Raw genomic sequence first — 24,713 nt, 5'->3', positions numbered from 1 at the left:
GCATCAGAATCAAATCTAGTAGTCTAAATTCCTGGATACATCATCCATGCTGGTAAGGAACTGGTCCGGCTTATATAGTTACTTGGATGTGGAATCACTCCAAAATCTTTATCCTGGTCAAAAATGTAGGTGCAAATCTGACAGTGTGCATAATGGCTAAATCATCATCCATGCAAGTTTGATCCCACCAGAATTCCACAACTAATAGTTACTTGGTCAATGGACCTGTTCCAAAACCTAGCCTGGGAAATTGGAAGCTATAACAACAATGGGGTATAAAACCTATTTCACATTACTGAAATTCATGAAAGAAAATGAATTCTTCCTTAAGTATGAGTAATTTCTACCAGATCTCATCAATTCTGTCCTATTAGAGAGGACTTGCTGAATGTTAGATGCCAATATCTTATTTCTCTTTTGTGGTAAAAACCAAAATGCCTACCTGTTTGACACTAGACTGATCTGTAACTTGTGTTTCCATCTGGTACAAGTCAAATACATTCTTAGTCTTCCCTCTCTTTTTATCGTTTTCTTCCAAGTCATCTCTTATCTCTGACCCCTCTGCCAAGCTCTGTGAGTGATTCTGAACACATTTATCTTCTTCATAATCTACCTGAGTTGCTAGTTCATACACATTGACTAAATTCTCAGTCTGATGATTTCTAGTAGCAACTTTTTCACTCTGTTTGAATGGTTTGCTGGTTTGTATGTCTGATTTTGTTAAGAGTGTCTTTTCCTTAATGGCTGATTGTGCTTCATCTTCCTCTTGAGATTCCAATTCAGTCAGCAAAATAATATCATCCTCATCTATTTCAGAGACACTCTGAGTGTCCCAATCTGAGATGTGTTTATGATCAGAAGTGTCTATCTGAGTTTGTATGTCATAAGGATCAGGACTAGTCCCCTCTTCATCAGCGGTGTCATGAACTGATGAACCTCCACCACTACCAGCATGATCAACCTGGGGGTGTGCTGCATCTGAGTCTGGTGAATGACATAACACATCCACCTGAGTTGCTCCTGAGAATGGATCTCTTTCCTCAACTTGACAACTACTCAAAACTGAGTCATTTTCAACCTGAGTACAGCAAGCATATGGGTCTGTGTCCTCCTGTTGTTGTTTTAAGTGATTTTTCTTCCTCACCACCTGAGTTATACTTCTTTTCTTCCCTGCTTGAACATCCACCTGTGTTGCATTTGAGTATGGATCCACCTCTCTATGCCCTGCTTCCATTCTTTCAGATGGATTCCAATATATCGAAGATCTTGAATCAACTTGAGTAGAATCTAAATATAAATCCTTCAGTTTACATTTTTGTTCATTCCTACTGTTATTCTTTCTGTTTTGATCCACTTGTGTGGCACTGTTATAAATATCATAGTCTTCAGAGTCACTAGAACACACCAGATGGTTGTCAGTCTGAGTTTCACTGGTGTATGGATCTTTTCTGTCAATTTGAGTAGCACTCATGTATGGATCTTTTCTGTCAATTTGAGTAGCACTCGTGTATGGATCTTTTCTGTCAATTTGAGTAGCACTCGTGTATGGATCTTTTCTGTCAATTTGAGTAGCACTCGTGTATGGATCTTTTCTGTCAATTTGAGTAGCACTCGTGTATGGATCTTTTCTGTCAATTTGAGTAGCACTCGTGTATGGATCTTTTCCGTCACTTTGAGTAGCACTCATGTATGGATCTTTTCTGTCACTTTGAGTAGCAATCATGTATGGATCTTTTCTGTCACTTTGAGTAGCAATCATGTATGGATCTTTTCTGTCACTTTGAGTAGCGCTCATGTACAGGTCTCGTCCATCAGTCTGAGTTGAATTTCTATACAAATCCGCATCAAGCTGGGTGTCAACTTCGTAAGCAGTATCCAAAGTTTCCTCTGGGTCATTTCTCTTGTAAACTCTCTGCAATAAAGAACATAATCTTTAAGAATTTGAGGGTTTTTGGTTGAGATAACAACTCATATGTTACTTACCTAAGAACAAATGTATAAAGTATTTTCATCTGTCTATTCAAGATCTTATTCATTCTCAAATATCCATGATCTTAATCATTCTCAAACAAGGTCTCTAATAATTAAATTTTCTATACTTTGTAACATTGGATCCTTTTCATACCCTGAAGTCAATATACTGATTTAAATTTATAAGCCCTAGCCTAAAAAAATTAATGAGTAAATAAAAATGTCAAACTTCCACCTCATTTGTGTCACTGCCATCATCAGAATCATCAAGACAGAGGATTTCTCGCCAGCTTTCTTCATTACCATCCTCCACATCACTGTCACTAGAATCATCCAGCTCCAGCTTAACTTCTTGCTGGAAGAGAGACTGAGACAATTCCTCCTCCTCAGAATCTTCTATGTAGATGCAGTCATCCATCTGAGTGTAGCACACCTGCTCAGTTTTAACAGAAGGCTCCTCCTCTTTAAAGATTTCCGGTGATTGCTCTCGCTCACTATCTGATCTAGGTGACTGAATAACATCTGGTGGAGGTGAAAGGTCAGGGAGGTCATCATCAAATGGCTGAGTCTCATCTTCACTTTCTTCATTTGTAATATTCATTTGGAACTCATCCTTAATTTTGCTTCCTGCTTTCAAGACTGGATTCCCATGCTCAATCAATACATTGTCTACAGCCTCTTGCTTTAGCTGTCTTGAGGGATAAGATGTTGAGTTGGAAGAAGAAACTTTTTTCCAATTGCCAGTATTCTGCGGCTCTGATTCTTCATTCAGATCTGTTTTCGTGAGTCTGACCTTGTTAATTTTGTCCTTGAATCCTGACAATTTGCTTTCCTTGAAAGCTGCAGTGATTTTTCCAAGGTTCAGTTGCAGAATGGGGGTATCATCATCTGAACTGCTCCCTTCCTGATCTGACCAGAATTCCTTGTCTTCGATGTCCTGAGTACTGAACGTCTTCTGATTCACTGTGAAACGAGAACTCTCTAATCCAGCAAAATCAGAGTTTTTATGTCTGCAATGGGGTTTAACAAGAGTAGGTAAATCTTCCTCGTCTGTGTCCACTTCTCCATCACTGCTACTAAAATGGATTGAAGGAATTCTAACAGTATTTTTTCCCCCAGCCTTATTGTCATCATCAGATAACATGACTGTCTGCTCAGAATCATTTTCCGAGAACTCAAAGCCATTTTTACTTCTCAGCACTTGTGAAAATATAGGTTCGCTCTCAAATCCATGTATTCCAATGTTGTTAATCTTAGTTGAGGACAGAGCTTTTGCCTTTCCTGATTTTCCCTTAATGGATTTTCTTTGTTGATTCCCTACTGTTTCTTTCCTTCCAGATGATTTTACACCAACTTGAGCTTTTTTCTTTAACCTTTTCTTTTTCATTCCCCCTCCATCACTACTATGTTTCTCATTGGAATCAGATCTAGACAAATGACCTCTTTTATTACTCTTTCTTTTTCCCTGACCTCTTCTTGCAGTGCTATTCCACGTTTCTTCCTCTCCATCAATCTCTAACACCGTGCAGGAAGAGCTATTACTGGAATTTTCATCTGTATCCATTTTCTTTACACATTCTTTTGTAGTTGATTTTCCTTTATTCCTAACAAATAAAAGAAATTAATCTTAAAACTTGAGTTAAGTAATTCTTTTAAAGATGTGTAAGGTGAGAATGAGATTCTATTTAAGGAGGCTGGGGGGTCAACAAATTAACCATCAGATATAACTTAATTTTTTAGATATGATATCTTAAGCTGTCAACTATCATTTTGCAAACAAAAATTTCATACATTTTAGTTTTAAAATTTGATCATTTTTGTATATCTTTATATGGAGCTCTTCTTCTAAAGGAGATCAATATAGTCTGAAAATGGCCAAAACCACCCAGCCCTCTTAATATGTTCGTTGATTATTAGGTTGGGAATAATTACAATCATTAAAAGCAGATACAATGTTTATCAAAATATCCAAAATGGGTTATTATTTACATCAAATTTTGCAATAGGTAAGTGTGAGAATATCTGAATGTTAAATTCATTTGAGCAACTACAGACATTAGACACTAAGGATACGAAAAGGAGTAAGTATTTGTGTGTTCATTCAGGGCTCTCGATTCTCTTTAATTGGAGCCGATATTCGGCCCCGTTCCCAACGTGAAAAAGGCACCTTTTTCCCCAAATTTGAGTGTAAAAATTCCCAATGTATGATTGCTTAAAATTTATTACTGTAAAAAAAATAAAAAGCATATTTTTAACAGTCGTAAAAGCACTGTGAAGATATGAAGGAAACACTTCCGTGTTGTAAACTGGTAGTTCGTATATATGCTGGAACCAGTTTAGTATGAAAGTGAAAGTCGATTATAGTAAATTACGAATTCTCTTAGGTACGACTTGTTTATTCACAAACATGTCGCATAATGCGAAGTACTATAGAAAAAAGATTTCTACTAAGACAACTGACAAATGTAAGAAAATAGACACTTTGTTTAAACGACATTCATAATCTTTATGTGACAGCAGGGACCTATATACTAACGGGATAGGCAACTCTCGCGATACCTCGTAAGTTGCGGGATTTCGTAAGTCAATTTTAATTGAATATATATCTTTTGCTATCAAATATTTCAGAATAAAATCTTAATTTATCTATCAAAAAATTATTCAAGATTTATTATCAGCACCGTTTTTACTCCTTATCTTAGTAGTAATTAGTAATACGTTTATTTAAAAATCAGTACGTGCCCCTGATCGACCGTATTTCCAAGAAATCGCCGATTTTGGTGGTTGTTTACTTAATATCTAAATTGCAGGGATTTATCAGCCTATTTTGGGTAATGCCATTTTAGGGGAATTGGGAAAAAATTATCGGCTTTTTGATGAAATTGGGAAAAATTAAAAATGTTGCTTAAATCATGTATTCAGGTGTAATTCATTTCATATTTCAGCATGAACTCTAATTTGGGCAACCAAACAGACAATTATATATGATCCAACTTCATACAAAATCAATTATGAATAATAGATTAATAAAAGTAAAATTGACTTCAATGAGTATAAAGTGTTTATACAACTTGGGTAGTACATGTGTGTTTGAGATTCCAATTTAGGTCATTACAGAATCTGTTTCTGGAAAATATAAACCTCCTGCAAGTATATATTTTCTCAAAGTCAAACTCTTTTAATATGAATTAATGCACTGAAAATATATTTTTCTATTTGAAATAATGCCTACATGCAGTCCTTATACATTCACTCGTAGATCAATTAAGTATGTAGAAATAACTTAATAAATCTATATAATTACACAATATCAACATTTTCAGAAAAATGGAGGAAATTCAGATTACAAGTTGGCGATGTTTTTACAGTGCTTTTAAACATGTGTTATGACTGTAGCTTTGCTAAATTACTTAAAGAGATGAAAATTACAGACAATCTGACAATTTTCCTTGTGTTTTTCCAAGATAATTAAATATAAAAGCATTGTTCAACAATTGGGAAAGAATACTGCCAAATTGGGAAAAACTGAACTCATTTTCAATAGGGAATGGGGCCGAATTTCGGCCCCTGAGAAGGTACTGATAAATCCCTGAATTATTTTATAGTATGTGCTTTAAAATTTATTAAATATCCATTCCGATACACAAAAGGAACAGATTACATTAATCAGAAAACAAGCTTTTTACTGGGAAAAAAAGTAGTTTGAAAAACTTGCAGTGTTGTGTGTGCCGTTTTGGCTAAATAAACATGGCGCTGAAGGAGTTGCCTATCCCGTTAGTATATAGGTCCCTGGTGACGGTCATCAAAATCTCAATCCAAATGCACAGGGAGTCTGTCAAGATTGAGAATATTTCGAACTATTAATTATAAACCTTGTTTTTAAAAAGGTAAACATATGATACACAGTAACACAGACTAAAGAAGTTTACTGAAAACTTTAAATTCATTAGCAGCATGCAAACAACAATCGAGAGCTAGATTTAATTATTACAAAAAATTAAACTGCACTTGCCTTAACCATTTCACCATCGGCAAAATCGGGCAAATATTAATTAAAATGACTACCTATGTTAACTTGCTTAAAGAAAAGTTCCTTTAGAAGACTTAAGTTTGATGAAGCTTTATTTAAATCCACAGGTCTTCGGACTACATTGACAAGCAACTTAGATTCTAAAATAATGCCCGAGTGTATTTACCAGTTTACAGCATCACCAAATCGGTACCATATTCGGAACTGGCCAAACGTCTAGCAGAGCACAGCATCATCGACCCTTCTACTTGGTTGTTAATATATCTCATAGTGTTCAGTTCATTTTTATATCTAATACAGAAAAGACTCAATTAGAAAATAAAACCCATGCACTCACTTTCAAGAAATAACAGCTATTTTTACTTTCGATTCTCAAAATAATTTCCAGGACTTTTTACCTGTAACAAAAATCTTGTGAATGACACTTACAATTAGTTCAGATGTCTTTTTTTAAAGTAGCTACAAAATATCCATAGTATCACTCTGCACTGTCTGCAGGGAAGAACATTTAATTTTTGTAAAACTGATCTCGCGGTTTCATCTGAAACTCTTCTGTAAAAGGAGTTAAATTAGTTAAAGATGGTCTAAAAGTCGATCTATCCTGAGTTTCGAGTTCCGGTTATTCACCGAAATTGGGACCGTGGGAAGCAATTCTAGTTTGGGGAGGGGGCATATGTTACAAAAAAATATTGACAAGTAAAAAAAAAATCTATCGGACGTTATTGTTTAGGGAACATTACCTGTTCTACTTGATGCATCATTGCATCAGTGCATGGGAAGTATGCAGATACCAAAGCTATAAAAAGTCCCAATTTTTGCCTTGAAAACCTTTTTAGCAAGATGTATTGTGAAAAACTTCATAAAATTTTTAAAATTTATATGACGCATAGGCGTAGGAACCGAGGGGGGGAGCTTAGCCCCCCCTTTTTTTTTTTACAAAGAATTGGTACTGAAATAAGTTCGACCCCCCCCCCTTTGGGGGGGTGTCAATTTTTTTTTCAGATTTGATTTTTTCTCTCTTTCAATTAGCCCCCCTTTCAATCTGTTTCTTTGCTTCCGACACCTATGTGTCGTGTTCACAAGAAAGCCTCCGATAAAGCAATTATTGGCGAACTGGGTTTCTTTCCTTTGTATATTGATGTCGTTCAAAGCAAACTGAAATATTATCAAAGGACTGGGAGGTAAACATTACCGCTACATTACGAAAAATTTCAACTCATTACCGCTACATTTCGACGAAATTTCGGGTGATCATTACATTTTATTAATAAGACAGACTCTTGTCGATTACAAGACATGACCGCTACATATCGAATCAGCCAGCTATGCCACTAAATATAAGTTCTATTCATTACGATTCATTATAAGAGATTTCCAGACAACGGTACGTCAGATGGCCTTTAAAGTTCTACCAGTTATGTAAAGACTGTGTGTTTTATCCATGAACAATGCTCGGTTTTAAAACGTTGGTAATACTTTGCAAGCCTACAACATTCTTATTCAATAAAAAATCTTCAAGATCATTTATATACATTGAAAATAAAAAACAGACCCCCCCCCCCCCACACACACACACACACACAAAATAGGTTTTTCATGTTTGAAGATACTAGTATATCAAAACAAGAATAATCTTACTAAAGAAATCATGGACATCTCTAGAAAATCACGTATATAATAAATGTTTATTCGCCAGTTAAGGGCCCTTATGCAAGGGGGTTGTGCATGTACAATTAATGAAATATGAAGACAACGAACAGTATTCAATCTCGAAAGTCCAATAAATCAATACAGATTTGGAGCAGAGCAAACACGGACCTCCAATTTTAGAGGTGGGATCAGGTGCCATGGAGGAGTAAGCATCTCCTGCCGACCGGTCACACCCGCCGTATGCTCCTTGTCATGATCGGGAAAAAATCCGTAGACAGTTCAGTGTATAAATAATGCCTAACAATTAGCACGATAAACGCCGGTCAGCATTTGACTCAATAATAGGTTGTATGTGCCGACAAGGTCATTGTATCGACCGTAAAACTTGCAAATTGATGACTTCAAACGAGACTGTTGATATCCTTGTTTCATCAATTTGTTTGTCAATAGCTTGCCTCGTTTTAGAAATTGCTCATATGTAGAGCATGCTCTTGCGTATTGAATCAACTGAGAGATAAACGCCATATGCAGGTGATAAGGGTATATTGCTACTTATTAAGTAAGGGAAGAGTTGACGATTGAAAAGTTGAAGTCATCAAGCTTATCATAAAGCTTTGTTGTTAGGTTACCATTAACGTTTTTTTTCTAGTAAAATATCTAAATATGAAACAGATGTGTCAGAATCTGTGGTATGTTTTTTTTCAAGCTCAATGGGATATATCGAGTCGACATATGAACGAAAGTAACTATTGTTAATTGATAATACGTCGTCGATATATCGAAATGTCGAGTTGAAGGCCACAGCAAGTGTTTTCTTCTTCTCATGTAGAAGTTTTTGAATAAATTCTGCTTCATATGAATACAAAAATAGGTCTGCTAATAAGGGGGCGCAATTGGTACCCATGAGAATTCCAACAGATTGTTGGAAGACCTGATCTCCAAAACCTACATAGATATTGTCAATCAGAAACTCAAGCATCATTTTAATATCAACTTCAGAGTACTTGTGCGTACAATCAGAGTGTTTTTTAACAAAATAATTTTGTAAATGACCAGTGACAAGGTTAGTATATTTACGAGTTCCATTTTTATTGAAAAAGCAACTGTCTATGATATCATAAAGCCTGGACATCTTTATCGTGGGGAATGGTTGTATAAAGTGTTGAAAAGTCGTACATTTTGATGCTATTGATTTTAGTAAAATTTTGTGATTTCAAATTTTCCAAAAGTTTTTTGGGATTTTCAAGTATCCACATCTGATTTGCACTACTTCTCGAATATACTGTTGTACAGTTTTCCTGAAGTTTCTCCTTCATTACAATAAATAATTTAGCGAGGAGTAAAGAAAGAGATATGGTAGAACATTTACAGGAACCCGCTATGTATCTTTGTTAGTAAGGATTTATATGAAGTTTAGGAATCCAGTAAAGGTATGGTAATTCAAATTCATTTTGATTGTTGGGAATATTAAAAATATCTAAAACGGACATATGATTTTGAATTTCCTCCCTAGAAAACAATAAAACAATAATATAAAATCATGATTGTAACAAATAATGATTGATTAGGTGAAATATTGCCCAGATCCTCACTTGCAAACATTCTCAACTAATATCATTAAACTACCAGTATGATTCATAAAATGGAAGATAAGCATCGCATACAAGGAACACCAAACTGCTATACACTTAATTAAATGAAGAAAACTGAGCAGTAGATGACAATAAACGGGGTAAACAAGTGAGTATTCATAAAATTACTATGAACGGTATATCCATTATGTAAATACATTCCAATTAAACATACATGCATAATTATACGAATATAATATATTCATACATATACACTGTACACATATACATTCACATACACAAATGTATGTATATAGGTGAATTTTTCCGATTTAGGAAGGACTTATTTCTGACCCCAAATATGAAACTGACAAAGACAAGAACGGTTTTGTTAGGGAATGAAGATAATATAGAAATGTAAACTGTACATTTTATACGAATAAATTATATGGATCAGAGAAAATCTACCCTAACATTAAATGAACAGGGCTTAAAGTGTCTGGGAAGTATGTAACAATGCTAGTTTTAAAATACGTAGAATTGTATAATAAAAACATTCCGTAAGTTTTACAGTCAGATTCGCAACGATAACGGAGATATTCCGGGTTAAAGTAGGCGGTTCTCGCACCTGTCTAAAACCAATCAACGCTACTTCCGGTTTTACCATAAATAGCGAAAAACCCCGCATGACGTCACATCACATCAAGTTCAAAATGGCGAGTACAAACAACAACAGCGAAGCCTCCGATTCTGCGTCCGATATCGACCTACATATGTCGTTTGAGGCCTCATCCTTCGAAGAAACACAAGAAGAACATTTCCAGAATGTAGCCCCTTATCGATTTGAACCTGAGGCGAGTGATTCTAGTGAATCTGATGGCTCAAGTGAGGACGATGTCGACAACCCACAGCGGCTCGGCAATACGGACTGGTATGACTTTCACGTTAAAACTCTCTGGTATAATACAAAGAAAAATATATATTTTATACTCATAGAATTTCGCATGGTCTGAACTAATAATAATTAATAAAAATATTACTATATAAGCCAAATGTTGCGAGAAATGAGGCCATGTAAATTACACCCATGCAACATGGCTGAATATTCGTTCGGGACGACCATTTGAATCTTATGGGCTAGCAGATTTAGATCTATTCTTGAAAATTGTCTCAATGAGAAGGAAATAATTAATCTGATCTTGAAAAGTGGTATATACACGCCCAAAGAGTTTACTACTTTTTTGTAGCTTGTCAACTTTTCTGGTCTCTATAGTCATGGAGTTTGGACATGTTTTTTTTTTCTGCGATGGCAGAAAATTAAGATGACAACTAAATTTGTCAGAACCTCTAACTCTGAGAATAAAATTTTGCCCCTTTACAGGCCCGTAGGAAGCAATTTCAGTTGGGGGGGGGGCACAGCTGAACATTTTCAGTTGGGGGGGGGGCACTATCAACTACCAAAATTCCTTGACAAGCAAAAAAAAAGGTCATCAGACGTTTTCATTGAGGGGGCACAAGCAACAAGCATATAGTAGCTATGTTTTCTATAGTAATCTAGATATCGGCAAAATTATTTGAGGGGGACAACCCCCCCCTTCCTACGGCCATGCTTTATACCTGATGATAAGTTGAAAACAAAAACTGTATTGCTCTATGCACATTATCTACATGTATGGGACTTCTGGAGTATTTTTTTTTTAAAGATTAAAGTTGATAAATAATCATTATGTCTAATGCATCTTCGTAAGCCAAGGGTTTTCGGTCTGCTTCGCGGGGAGAAAAGTGGACCGAAAACCCTTGGCTTGCGAAGATGTGTCTAATATAACTTCCATGTAATCATGTTTGAATATTGTAGGTGCACTTGTGGATTCTGTACTCCGAAACCCACACTCAGAGAAAGTATATGCTGCACTGAAATCACCAGGATTGATGAAAAGAGAACATCTTATCAGAAAGAATTGCCTTGCATTACAGAACACCCTGGATTCCAATCTGTTTGTCTCGACATCTACGTCTTGGAGACAGCCTATTATCAGTATCGTTCCCAGTATGGGGAATTGCAAAAGACCATTGAACAGTAAGACATTTTATTGAATTTTTACATATTTGTTCCAAAAATGAAATAAAGCATTTGAAGAAAATCACAAAGACTATCACAAGTAATAACAAGTGCATGATAACATGATTTTCTTTTATTCAATTAAGAAGAAACAGATATACAGCATATCGTCAGCTTGTTCGTTGGTGTTGGGGCTACTTGGGGAAGAGTGTTCGTGTCCCACTTCCCTCTTGTGCAGTTACAAAGATACACCACTCCTTCAGTTCTGAAGAGTATCAAGGATTCAGAGACCCTGAATGAGTAAGCCACTTCTATATTTTGGATTAACAAAAATTCACCATATTATCAACTTTTACTATCAATTTTACAAATTAAATAAATATAAAGTTTACACAGCATAAATCTTATAAATGAGAAATGGTTAAGCATAGGATACAGAAAACAACCTTGCCTAGTCACACATACAAGCAAAAAGCAGTTCAAAATAATTGACAAAACATAAGCCTCATGTACATATTACAATAAAATTTATAAAAGCATCAGCTACAAAAAAAATCTTGATTACATAGGTAATTTTTTTTGCACCCAGGAACGGGACGTGGACCCTGCTTTTTTTGTTCCCATTTTTTTTTTTTTTTTTTTGCAATTTTATTTTTGTTTTCCTACATGCAAATTTACAAGTAAATGCTAACTATAACACTATTTATACAATTATTTACAAACAGACTATGACAAACTACAGCATGAGTATCCACAACTGATATTTACAGTTCTATGTATACAAGGGCTAGAATCTCCTACACAGATGTCTCCTTCCTCCCAAACCGAGACTGGAAATTAAACACTGCTTCCTCCTTTTCAGGGTGAAGAAAATCACTGCACAGAGGAGGTGGTTGCAACTGAGGCAAACAGAGCACAGGTGGAAAGGCGGGTGCTGGTGTCCGGGATGATACCTCAACATATCGTAGAGTCTCTGTCATCAAATCAGATGCATACCCTGAAATGCATAGACAATATTTAAAATTTGTAAAATATTGAGGACTCTATCTCTGTTGATAAATACAAGTATCATTCTCGTGTTTTGCTTGGTATTGAATAAAATTAAATTCAACATATTTTGTTATTTATATATACATTTTTTTTTTTTTGGTTGTTCAATTTTTAAACGAGGAGGGACTTTTACAATTTTTTTTTTTTTAAAGGTGCGTTAATAAAAGCATCTTACCAAACGTTGAATCTACAGTCTTCATGCGAACACTATATTCGCCATGCTTGAACTTGGGAAAGCTGATCTTGTACTGCAGGTTTCCCTCCTTTGTAACTGCCTGCATTCTTGAAGAGTTCTCATTAAAATGGAGAGCAGCAACCATCAACCTACATAAAATTTTTAACCTTGTAGATTACAATAAATAAAATCTCCATCTGCTTTCTGTATTGTAGAAATTTAAATAAGAAATGATATAAAAAAATATCCAATATTACTGTGTAAGCATACCTGCAGTACATGCCATGATAAGAGAAGGAAACCATCTTGGGGGCAAAGTGATTGATAGTGCTATGGAAAGCCTCAATCTGGGATGTTTGGTGCAGTGGGGACAGCTTGGGTATATCTTTCTTCATCTGATTGGACAGGATAATATCGCAAATCTTCTCACTGGCTTTCGTTCCTTTATGAAAACAAAATGTATACTTATTGTACAGGATTTTTCCCTTTAACAAGGCAGTTATGAAATTTGCCAATAAAGAAAGTAATAATTATTTATCAATTCTAAAATAAGGTTTTACCTGGTTTTATCCACTTCTTTTTCTGCTCATCACCCTCTAACGTGTCATGGGCACAAGATGGGAAGAGGTCATTGTGGCCCTCATGAATATTGTGGATATGGTTTTCCACAGACTCCCACTTTGCCCACATGAAGTCCCCATTCCCATCAGGTGTTGAAGCTGCCACCCAGTACAAGTGGTTGGTCAAGCTCTTGATCCATTTGGCAAGATTCTCACACTCCTTCTGTTTGGATGCAGCTAGGATCTTTTTCTTTAGACCTGAAAATATTTTGGAAGCCATGTTTACAGAGTAAAATTAATATGTCCCATCTTAAGATGGGCATATAAAAATCATAATTTAACTGCTTCATTTCATCTTTTACATTCATAACTTTTTAAATCATACATGTTAATAATAACTTTGGAGATAACTCAGTAGAAGTCATTATAAAAGTTAAACATCAGCTAATGTTGATTCTGTACAAAGATGTCTTTAAATACATACAATTCAAATACTGGTAAAGAAAGAAAAGAAAAAGAATACCTTTTGCCACATGCCAAACATCATAATAGTGTGTCGTCTCCGTCAAGTTCTCCCTGATCCACTTTTGTATCTGGACATGGCGGTCAGTCACTATCGTACCAATCTCCAAATCTTGGTCTTTCATCCAGGCAATAGTCCGCTCTAATCCCTTCTTCTCCATTCCCAAGCTGTTTTTTACTTCATTGCTCTACAAAATTTAATCAGATTTCATTAACTTCACAAAACTTCAACCAAACACCTAAAGTTAGTACACATTTTTTCCCCTCATTAGATCCTTTTTAGCATTTTATTTTCATGTATACTTTGTTGAATCTTTTCAGCAGTGTTTGAGTGATAGTTTTATTTAAAATAATGATAAAATAATTTTTTTTTTTTTAAAACAGTTCATCTTTAATTTAAATAAAAAGTGCAGATATTTATCGAAATAACTTGTTTACCTGAACCAGCTGGATATCAATGACAATTCCTTCCTCAAGGTCAATGGTGCTGTACGAGCCAAACTTTGCACAGTGACCAGGGGAGTCAGCTCGCCCATCTCCACCAATAACCAGAGGATCTCCTCTTTCCAAAGCTCGACTTGCATACTCCTGCTGGTGCTTGTCCCACACACGAGCAATTACAGGAAACAAAATGGCTGACTGGTGGGAATTGAATGTTCTTCTGGTAATGGTTGCAACCCCCATGCAGTTCAGCACACGAAGAACTTTGGACACAAGGGCACCAGAAAACAGTATGGCGGCAGATAACCCAATGTTCCCAACAGGAATATTCCCAATGAATGGCTGACTGCTCCACTGCCAGGTAAACCCACAGAACTCACACTCCACAGCAATCTTCACCATTGTTCCAAGCACCTGCTGTACACTTGCTGCTGTATACTTGTGGCACCTCCTGCAGTTACTGAACAGCTCAAGCAGCTTGGTTTCGGAGATGATAAACTTCCTGTCTTCCAAGGGGTTGCAGGGTGCTTCAGTGCTACAATTTTTAAAAGATTAAATTAATTCCAGGGAAATAAAAATTGCCAAAAGAATTGAGGCTAACATATTCATTTTCTCTTCATAGTAAACTTTTTGAAGCAATTCTTAGGTAACTGATCAATGACCATAGCCTAATCACTTACTTGATATCCTGTACATGAGAATCATCTGAACTAGTGCCAGAAGGTTCATACAATGAGGCAGTCTCATTCTCCGTCTGGATAGACTCTTCACCACTAGAGGAATCAGGAACAGGAACAGGTGCTGGAGGTGGACGTGGAGCAGGCAAATCATCTCGTACATCAACCTGAATACCAATGCTTCGAACTCTGGGTTGTAGGTCAACTTGTAATCCTAACAAATTACATATAAACATTATATGTCATTGTGAGAAAACAAGATTTTTCTCTTAAAATTTATATTTAGGAGGAAGAACAATGATCTAATTAGTCTTATGCATATGAACTTGCAATTTTTTAAAATTGAATACTACACACAAATTAGGTACTGATAAGTTAAATGTTTTCCTCTCTTTTCAAAATTGAAAAAGAAATGGTGAAAGGGGGTATATAAACGATACTACATAATATAATTCAGTTATAATAATCATCAATGAGTAAATATGTAATAATCCCTGAATGTATGTCTTTCAATACCAGCTTAGGGGTCATAGTCCATAAATGTACATGTTCTAATATAATAAATGTTTTTTAAAAAAAAGCCAAACTAGCCATGGGGAATCAGATTGAGAGTACCAGGTATATTGCAGTAATAATCAAAGAATAAAGAATGACAATTACAACATATTATTATCTTATGTTGCAACAAGTTACTTCGAATAAGTACCTTTTTCCTTATTCCTTGCAGCAACTTGAATCTTTACGCTACGTTTTCGTGTTGATTCTGTCTGACATGCCATAGACACACTTTTCTCCTCCTAAAATGAACAGAAAAAAGATTAATAAGTAATCCGTAGAAGTATAATTGTGGCCTGCATACTTTACAGCAATATTTTTATCTCTTTTCTTTAATAATACTCGTATGAATAGTACAATTTTTTCTTCCTTTCACTAAATTTAGAACAAGTGCAAGTTTCTGTTTTATTAGTCCCCTACCGGTGAAACCGGAGGGGACTATAGGTTTCCTCTGAGTCTGTCCGTCCGTCTGTCCGTCCGTCTGTCTGTCTGTCCGTCTGTCTGTCTGTCTGTCCCTCTGTCTGTCTGTCAGTCTGTCCCACTTGGTTTTCCGCACTTTTTTCCTAAACGCTTGCAGATATTGAGCTGATTTTTGGTATGTGAGTGTATCTTGATGAGTTACAGATCAAGTTTGCATTTCGTTCCGCTTCATTGATTTTTGACGGAATTACGGCCTTTTCAATTTTTAGGGGTTTTCCGCAATTTTCTTCTAAACGCTTGTAGATATTGAGCTGATTTTTGGTATGTGGCTTTACCTTGATTAGTTATAGATCAAGTTTGCATTTCGTCCCGCTTCATTAATTTTTGACGGAATTATAGCATTTTCAATTCTTAACGGGAACAGAACCAGATTACACTTGCCGGTAGGGGACTAGTATTGCTAATGCAATACTCTCAGAATGCTTGTTTCATAATAGTTTACTCATACACATATGGACTTATTTGCATAGAGTCTAGTATTGTGGACATGTTAAGCAGGAAATTTAGATTTGGTTATTATTTATTTAGGGTCAAGTAATTTAAATTCAGAAGAACACAGCGATGAAGAATGTAATAACCATCTCTTTTAATCTTATATCTGAACTGAATAAATCTTCATGATATTGTGAATAATGCACAAGATGCATGATAACATCATTTATATTTAACAAAATAATCATTGAACTTTTTCTTAAACGAGGCAAGCTGACAAATTTATACTACATTTTTTATTTCGTATATTTTTGTTGACCTAATCAATCTGTGCAGAGTTATCTTAATTATGCCCAAACAAAAGTCATAGGAGATGTCAATTTAAATAAACATACATGTATCTCTTACTACACATCGGATCCTCACCAATCTATCCTTGTTTAATACGCAATACAGTAATAACCAACTTATCAGTTGTAAAAATCATTCTTACATTCATGGTCCTCATGGGACTTAGAACCGAAAGTTGAATAGCAAGTTGAATACCGATCCCAATCGGAATCAAGATGACGAATTGAACAGAAAAGAAATTGAGACAGAATTAGATGAGAATCTATGATTTTTTTTTTTAAATAATGGCCTAAAAAAAGATAAATAAAAGATGCATCAGCATGTGGAATAAGAAGAGAAAATTTAATAAAATCATTCTTTCTTTTCAGTTGGTTTAGTACTACATATATTGTGTAAACATAATTATATAAAGCTAAGGTGCAAGGAATGTAACAATTTACACATTTCTCTCTATTTTTTTTTTTGGTTCTTAAATATGTTATATCATACCGAAACAGGTGTGGGAAAGGGAACAGGCGTTGTTTGGATCCCAACACATTCATCCTGGTCTTGTGACTCTTCCTGTATTTCTTCAACCTCTGTGTTGTCATGAAGCAGCTCTGCCAATACCTGCGATAAAATAATGAACAAATTTTAACACAAACAAATAATATAAATTTGAATAAGTTTAAGATATTTCAGTGAATACCCAGTGTAATTTACTTTCTGTTTAACAAACAAAGAACATGAAAGCATTTTTAGTGCAGATGAGGTCTTTTTTCTTATTCCGAATTTTCTCACCAAAAGTCTACAAATTTCTGAAGTTAATATTTTTTTATTATCGAATCACCACCATTTATAGATTAAAACAAAATAGAATAGAACAAAAAAAAACTAACCCTATTCCTCTCACGCTTTGCATGGGCTCCTCGTACTGGAGTAGGGGTGTTTACATGAGTGCGGGACGGTTCGCCCCGAAAGACCATTCGCGCTGAGACGTTTCGCCCCTAGACCGTTCGCGCCGAAGATTAATTAATTAATTATGCGGTAATTATCACTTGTTAACAGCAATTATTTAATACTTTTGTACTGTGTTATATTAATTCAATCCATTGGTTCAATCAATAAAACCAATTTATATGGGATATATACTAACTTAGACGTGACACTCTGAAGACCTGATTGAGATAATTTGGCCAGTATGGGGGAAATATTAATAGATGATGTGAGAAAACAGCAACTCGTGATTATTTTAATGACATGATGATTTAAAAAAAACATCTATTTTGACAGACATAGAAATATATTATGGTATGTCACTTGTGAACTTAGTAATATCAAAAGATTTTTTGAGAAGAATATTTTTGATAAGTACTTATATAGCATTGCTCAAAATCGCAAAGAAAATTGGAGTCAGTGTGCATCCTATTGAGCAACGGTAAAATGAACTTGACACCTGTCTCATAATTTCATTCTCCTCTTCATCTTGACATGGAGAGTCTCCAAATTATAACACCTTAATTACAAAACTAAATCAGACAATTATGATTGCTGAATAAACATAATTATATCTGCACATGGATAAGTATACCTTTAATTATGGTATAAGCCTATTTTCAACAATTTAAACATGAAAGTGATTTACCTTATAAAGTTATATAAAAATATTTATCTTAAAACATCGTAATATATCGTTATAGATAATGTAGATTAAATTCGGCGCGAAAGGTCTTTTGGGGCGAATGGTCTCGGCGCGAAACGTCAATAGGGGCGAAACGTCTCGTTACCGTTTACATGGGGAGACTCCAGGAACGCATCGTTCAGTTGGTCTCTTTTCCGCTTGGGATATATGCTTGGTATGGACCCCTGGCGTAGACGCTTCTTCGCTGGGATCCCAAAGTCCTTCATGAGCGAGAAATGTACCTCATAGCAATCCTCGTTGAAATGGTCACTGCAGATAACGGTGTATTTCGAAGGACCAGACCAGTCTGCCCTCGTCAGCTTCACAAAACGACACCAGGCCGCTCGCAGTCGCTCATCTTTGGGGAAAACATGAACCGACACGCCATCTGACTGTCTTTTGCTGCATCCCGCTACAACACACATGCGTCCGACACTTTTGCTGGCCATTATTCGCCGGAAAACACGCACAGGTCAATAGAAGACTTTCTAAAAATGGCGCAAACTGATGTGTTGTGACGTCACTTCCGTTTTAGCTAGGAATAGCCTCGTTTTCGGTATCGTAAAGGTGTATATTTTTAAAATTTTCAGTTTTTTGGCGATATCTCCTTTATAAAATCGACTTTGTTGGAAAAACTTGCTTTTCTAGATATTTTAATACTTAAACAAAATATATAATACCACTTTATCATCTACTTCCCAGACACTTTAATAGGTCAATTTGGGACAAGGTCATCTACCTGTCACTTGCAATTTACGTATAATTGTATGAAATTAGGAGGTGTGTAGCGATGAAAATGTATTACAAATTAAGAAAGACCATTCAATTGGAAAATTTTGATTGTTAAAAGACAAACAAAATACTCAGTTGCAGTACATGCACATGGTATATAGAACCAATACATTAATGAATAAGTGAACTAGTATTTCAAAACCTCAACAGACCAGATGCATCTTGTCAGCAGATCTGAAGAATCTAATCACACCTACATGGCTATGTTGTAAGAAGGGAGGGAAAGTTACACATTTAAATGCGCGCCTGCGTCAAGCAAGGAGATTGCAAATACTGGTAAGGTAGTATTAAAAGCAAGTAACTGTTCGTAACTCAATTTTGCTGAGCGATTTGGGGAACAGTTCCTTTGCACTTATTTATGTGAGCGTTGCAGGAAAGCAACTGGTCACTTTGAGTAGAAGAGGAGTTCCGGCGTTTTGGTTGCTTGGGTGCTTCTTGAGACTGCTTCAATCGACCATGATAGAACGCCCTTTTATTAAAAAGGACGTTTCTTTTGATGACTTTGTAAACTAATGTATACATGTATATTGAAATTGGATATTGAAAAAGTAAGTTAGTAATCAACATTCAAATATCTTAACAAATTACCTGAGTGGGCCAAGACCCGAGAAAAATTGCTTAGTATATACATGTACGTGCAAGCATGGTTTTTTTTTTTAAAATAGCACCCCGTGCGGCTTCGATTTGGTTGTTTGATAAAGCTAAAATATATATTTAAAATGAATATTTGTTTTAACGTTTTTATTTCACATATGTACTATTGCCCGTGACTGTTTAAAAACACCAATGACAGCTAAGTTGAAGTGATAGCAAGTATGGAAGAAGCCGAAGTCACTTGGATAGGGAGGACAGCGGCGCATTAGCATTCGGAAACGCCAGTAGAAAACTATCACCAGCAAACATGAACTACTGCAAGTGTAAGATCAGGAATAGTCCGTATAAAATCAACTGTGGAATATTGTCTCAAAGCCCTCTATAGGAATGAAATATATGGAGATAACGAACAGTATTCAAGCTCAAAAGTCCATTAAATAATACAAAGTAGGAGCAGAGCAAACACGAACCTCCAAAACATCAGAGGTGGGATCAGGTGCCATGGAGGAGTGCGCGTCCCCTGCCGACCGGAAGTAAACCGGAAGTAAACCGAGCTTTGGCCAAAATACCACAGAATGGAATGCGTCATGACACGTCAAGGACTGCTGATCTTATAAAATGTGGCCCGAGCCAGTCCTTTAGGGATATCGTTACTGCTGCAACAGAGAATAAACCAGGCATAACAGTCATACGTTGGCGCTTACTGGAATCTCCCGAGACTAACGAGGAAAATCCAAAGGAATGGGATACATTAAAGAAGGCATCTGATTAAAATAAATCAGTCATACATGACGGAATTGGCTTGATTACAAATCGCACTTTGAGGCACGCTCTCAGCATTGAAAGACTGAAGTATAAAAGAATAGGGACTTTATTTGGCAGTCTCTTTGAAGAGACAAGAGCAAGGTTGCTTGGACGTTTAAGTAGTGAACATGAAAGAAACTGCGATGAACTAATCAAAACACTTTAGGATCATTATGCTCCGCGAATCAGATGAGGTCATTCCGGAGGTCAATACATATTGCTTACCCTACAAAACCAAATGACGTCCATGAAACCATTTCAAGACTACACCTTATATTTCCTACAAATATACATCGACTATTGCTTCCAAACTTTTTAATTACAAGAAAACTTTACAGAGCTTGGATATTGAGCATCTGATACATAATCCTCCTTCCTGTTCATGTTCTTCTTCACCCTACAACTATAGTCCTGCTGGACACGTTATTGCTGGTGACTTAAATATAGTTAATAATGAGAACCTTAAATCATTAATTTTAAAAGGGCCAAAATTTAAGTAACTGGCGTCAAAATTTCATAAATATTATGGATTCTGTGGAAGATTACGCCAGGCGATGGGCCAGATATGAAAAAGAAGACCTTGACACTTTGTCAGAATGGATTAATGTATCGGATGTATGTTAAAATTTTGCATTAAGCGTTTGAGGGGGAACATGAAAACCAACTATCCTTCTGTGTTCAATAATTAATAAAGTGAAAAAAGAATTAAATAAATTACACGATCAGTATGTACGGGTCCCTGCTGACAAAGCAGTTAACAACATTGTCTTTGTTTGTAAGGCTCATATTTAAAATTGTATTTTAGAGGAACTGGGATTTAATTCAACAAGTGGTAATCCAACCTATACCCATAGCTCCGTTTCTAATTAGGAAATTCTTCGAAATCATTTGTCAGTTTTGAATATTTTTAATATTCCCAACAACCAACATGAATTTGAATAACCATATCTATAATGGATTCCGAAACTTTATAACCAAGCCTCTTTCTTTACTCCTCACTAAAATATTAGTAGTGAAGGAGAAACTTCAGGAGAACTGTGCAACAATATATTCGAGGAGTGGTGTAAATCAGATGTGGATGCTTGAAAATTCCAAGGAACTTTTGGAAAATTTGAAATTACAAAATTTTACTAAAATCAACAACATAAAAACTTACGACTTTTCAACTTTATATACAACCACTCCCCACAACAAATTAAAGTCCTGGCTATTTGATATCATTGACAGCTGCTTTTTTAATGAAAATGGAACTCGTAAATTTACTTACCTTGTCATTGGACATTTGCAAAATTATTTTGTTAAAAAACATTCTGATTGTACACACAAGTACTCTGCAGTTGATATTAAAAGATGCTTGAGTTTCTGATTGACAATATCTACTAGTATGTGGTTTTTGGAGACTAGGTCTTCCAAAAATGTGTTGGAATTCCCATTGGTACCAATTGCGCCCCATTATTAACAGACCTATTTTTGTATTCATATGAGGCAGAATTTATTCAAAATCTTGTACGTGAAAAGAAGAAAACACTTGCTGTGGCCTTCAACTCGACATTTAGATATATCGACGACGTATTGTCAATTAACAATGGTTATTTCCATTCGTTTGTCGATACGATATATCCCATTGAGCTTGAAATAAAAAATACCACAGAGTCTAACACATCCTTTTCATATTTGGATATTTTACTAGAAAAAGACGTTAATGGTAATCTAACAACCAAGCTTTATGATAAACGCGATGACTTTAACTCTTCAATCGTCAACTTTCCTTACTTATGCAGCAATATACCATCATCACCTGCATACGGGGATTATATCTCTCAGTTGATTCGATACGCAAGAGCATGCTCAACGTATGAACAATTTCTAAAACGAGGTAAGTTATTGACAAACAAGTTGATGAAACAAGAATATCAGCAGTCTCGTTTAAACTCATCATTTCGTATGTTCTATGGTCGATACAATGACCTTGTCAGCAAATACAATTTATCATTAAGTCAAATGCTGACTGACGTTGTTCATACTAATTGTTAGGCCATTATTTACCCACTGAATTGTCGACGAATTTTTCCGTTATTACCCGATCATGACAAGAAGCACACGGCGGGTGTGACTGGTCGGCAGGGGATGATAACTCCTCCATGGCACCTGATCCCACCTCTAATGTTTTAGAGGTCCGTGTTTGCTCTGCTCCAAATTTGTATTGTTTAGTGGACTTTTGGACTTGAATACTGTTCGTTATCTCCATACATTTCATTCTAAGGAACAGTATTTATATGCTCGATTCCAGAAGATTAGCATACAATTCACATTTGTGTACAGCCAAAGTTGAAGATTCAAATATAATTCAAGCAAAGTCCCAGATAAACATAGAGATGTTGACGAAAACAACGATTTACAAAGTTCTGGAACTTAAGACGGAAAAACCTTTGGTCAGATCGCAATAACGGGAAGCGACGGCAACCTTCCAAAGCAAGAAAATATTACAATGGTCATGCAGAAGGACATATATCTGTCCATCTAAGCGTCTAAATAAAAAATCAAGGAGGAATAGTAATGTTTCTAAACTACAGGCCAAGGTTCTTGCTCTGGAATGTAACCAACAATATCAATTGCCAATCAGAAATAAGGGGAAGCCCGAGGACAACCTTGCATTCATATTGAATATGTATACACTTAAATCATCATGTCTGATATCTATATTTACTTAAATGAATGTAGTACCCAACTTAAGTTACATGTACATGCGAACCCAACCCATGAATAAATTTTGTAGTGATTGGAATAGACAAGATAAAGTCTAATTGACTTAACTCTCTTTGAACATAAATGATACAAGTAATAGCTTTTCAAAAAGCATGCCTGACTAAAGCAATACATGTCTAAAGTATAGGTATAAAAGAAAGCTGATTTGTTTGAAATGATTGTTAAATGAAGTTGATATATATAGAAATATTGACTAAGTTATTGAACATAATCGTTATCAGATTCCCTAACCATCATAGCTACTTCCATTCATATGTCGACTCGATATATCCAAGTGAGCTTGAAATAAAAGATTACACAGAGTCTAACACATCTGTTTCATATCTGGATATTTTACTAGAAAAAGACTTTAATGGTAACCTAACAACCAAGCTTTAAGATAAACGCGATGACTTCAATTTTTCAATCTTCAATTTCCCTTACTTATGTAGCAATATACCCTTCATCACCTGCATATGGAGTTTTTGTCTCCCATTTGATTCGATACGCAAGAGTATACTTGTCTTAAGTATTATAGATAAAGGTTATGTGTCAATCAAAAGCGTCCCAAAATTCGTAGCTTTAATAATTTTCAGATAAAAGAAGTTTCTAAACACACTTTTAATATATTTCAGTGTGAAATGCTCTAGCAACGTATAAATCATGATGTCATTTAGAAATTTTTTTAGAAATATGAGCTTCAAATCTGTGTCCCAGCCCTTTAACAATACAAATTCTAATAATTTTAATGAATATGAATTGTAGTGTATACTTTGATATAATTACTGCATGATGATTTTAAAAATGATTTTAATCTCAGGATTATGAAGAGAAAACAATATTTTCTAAAATGTAAGGAGTGAGAACGTACATGCAGGTTAAGTTAAGAAGTAAGCATTCAAATGAAAAGGTAATCACTAAGACTACTGACTAATACGTTGATTTTACAGGGATTTTAACAACCTCGTTTAAAGTAAGCATTTCATAAATTCTATAGTCGCTATATTTGGTAGGCCTTTGCTTTTAAAATTTGACTACGGAAGGTTCCATCTACCTGATCAATATATAAGGCTCACGTTGGGTATGACAAATCGACAGCGATGCTTATACCTCCTAAGCACCTGATCCCAACTTTGGAATTTACAGGGGTCCGTGTTTTATGCCCGATCACAAATTTTTGTAGGTTTGTTGAGATCGATCACTGTTCCTTATCTTCATGTTTGTCATTTATAAGATGAATTCTAAAGATAACAAACAGTAATCAAGCTCAAAAGCCCATTGAAACAATACAAATTTGGACTAGAGTAAGTATGGACCTCTAAAAACATCAGAGGTGGGATCAGGTGTCATGAAGTAGTAAGCATTCCCTGTCGACACGTCAAAATCCGTAGACAGTTCAGTGTGAAAATAACGGCCTAACAATTTGTATGAAAAACGTCAATCAACATTCGACTTAATGATAGATTGTATCTGCTGATCATAATTATTGTTCCATGGAAGTCATCACACATTCCAAGGAAAAACATTTGTCGCAAAATAATTGACCGTGTCACTCCTTTCATAGAAGACGAACGGAATGATCCAGTAGTATATA

General features: G+C 35.5%; 5 protein-coding genes across 5 annotated transcripts in view; 2 read left to right on the top strand and 3 right to left on the bottom strand.

Annotated features, from left to right (window-relative positions):
* LOC133183995 (probable helicase senataxin) overlaps nt 1-6,489 on the bottom strand; it is a 63,592-nt gene extending 57,103 nt beyond the window's left edge. Inside the window, exons 1-4 of the mRNA XM_061318869.1 lie at nt 6,431-6,489; nt 2,207-3,575; nt 1,836-1,912; nt 443-1,556 (exon numbers count right to left, since the gene is read on the bottom strand). Coding sequence (XP_061174853.1) covers nt 443-1,556; nt 1,836-1,912; nt 2,207-3,535 — 2,520 coding nt within the window. The 5' untranslated portion in view covers nt 3,536-3,575; nt 6,431-6,489. The remainder of the gene's footprint in view (nt 1-442; nt 1,557-1,835; nt 1,913-2,206; nt 3,576-6,430) is intronic.
* Nucleotides 1-24,713, top strand: part of LOC133181828 (vesicle transport through interaction with t-SNAREs homolog 1B-like) — a 206,400-nt gene that overhangs the window by 119,825 nt on the left and 61,862 nt on the right. The gene's annotated exons all lie outside the window — the stretch shown is intronic.
* On the top strand, nt 9,762-12,392 carry LOC133181819 (uncharacterized). The gene is made up of 4 exons (XM_061316441.1): nt 9,762-10,153; nt 11,078-11,299; nt 11,428-11,581; nt 12,144-12,392. The coding sequence occupies exons 1-3, from the start codon at nt 9,909-9,911 to the stop codon at nt 11,579-11,581; spliced, it is 621 nt and encodes a 206-aa protein (XP_061172425.1). The 5' UTR covers nt 9,762-9,908; the 3' UTR covers nt 12,144-12,392.
* Nucleotides 11,930-17,452, bottom strand: LOC133181818 (uncharacterized). The gene is made up of 10 exons (XM_061316439.1): nt 17,403-17,452; nt 17,014-17,133; nt 15,413-15,503; nt 14,710-14,920; nt 14,027-14,564; nt 13,590-13,776; nt 13,067-13,324; nt 12,777-12,948; nt 12,507-12,655; nt 11,930-12,278 (listed from the first exon to the last, which is right to left on the bottom strand). The coding sequence occupies exons 3-10, from the start codon at nt 15,483-15,485 to the stop codon at nt 12,079-12,081; spliced, it is 1,788 nt and encodes a 595-aa protein (XP_061172423.1). The 5' UTR covers nt 15,486-15,503; nt 17,014-17,133; nt 17,403-17,452; the 3' UTR covers nt 11,930-12,078.
* On the bottom strand, nt 17,008-18,869 carry LOC133183994 (THAP domain-containing protein 10-like). The gene is made up of 2 exons (XM_061318868.1): nt 18,298-18,869; nt 17,008-17,133 (listed from the first exon to the last, which is right to left on the bottom strand). The coding sequence occupies exons 1-2, from the start codon at nt 18,631-18,633 to the stop codon at nt 17,008-17,010; spliced, it is 462 nt and encodes a 153-aa protein (XP_061174852.1). The 5' UTR covers nt 18,634-18,869.

This window comes from Saccostrea echinata, unplaced genomic scaffold (genome assembly GCF_033153115.1).
Source record: "Saccostrea echinata isolate AGI-Se365-2 ecotype Australia unplaced genomic scaffold, CSIRO_AGI_Sech_v1 ptg000009l, whole genome shotgun sequence".
In the NCBI taxonomy this organism is placed as follows: domain Eukaryota; kingdom Metazoa; phylum Mollusca; class Bivalvia; order Ostreida; family Ostreidae; genus Saccostrea; species Saccostrea echinata.
This window is presented reverse-complemented; position numbering and strand designations above follow the sequence as displayed.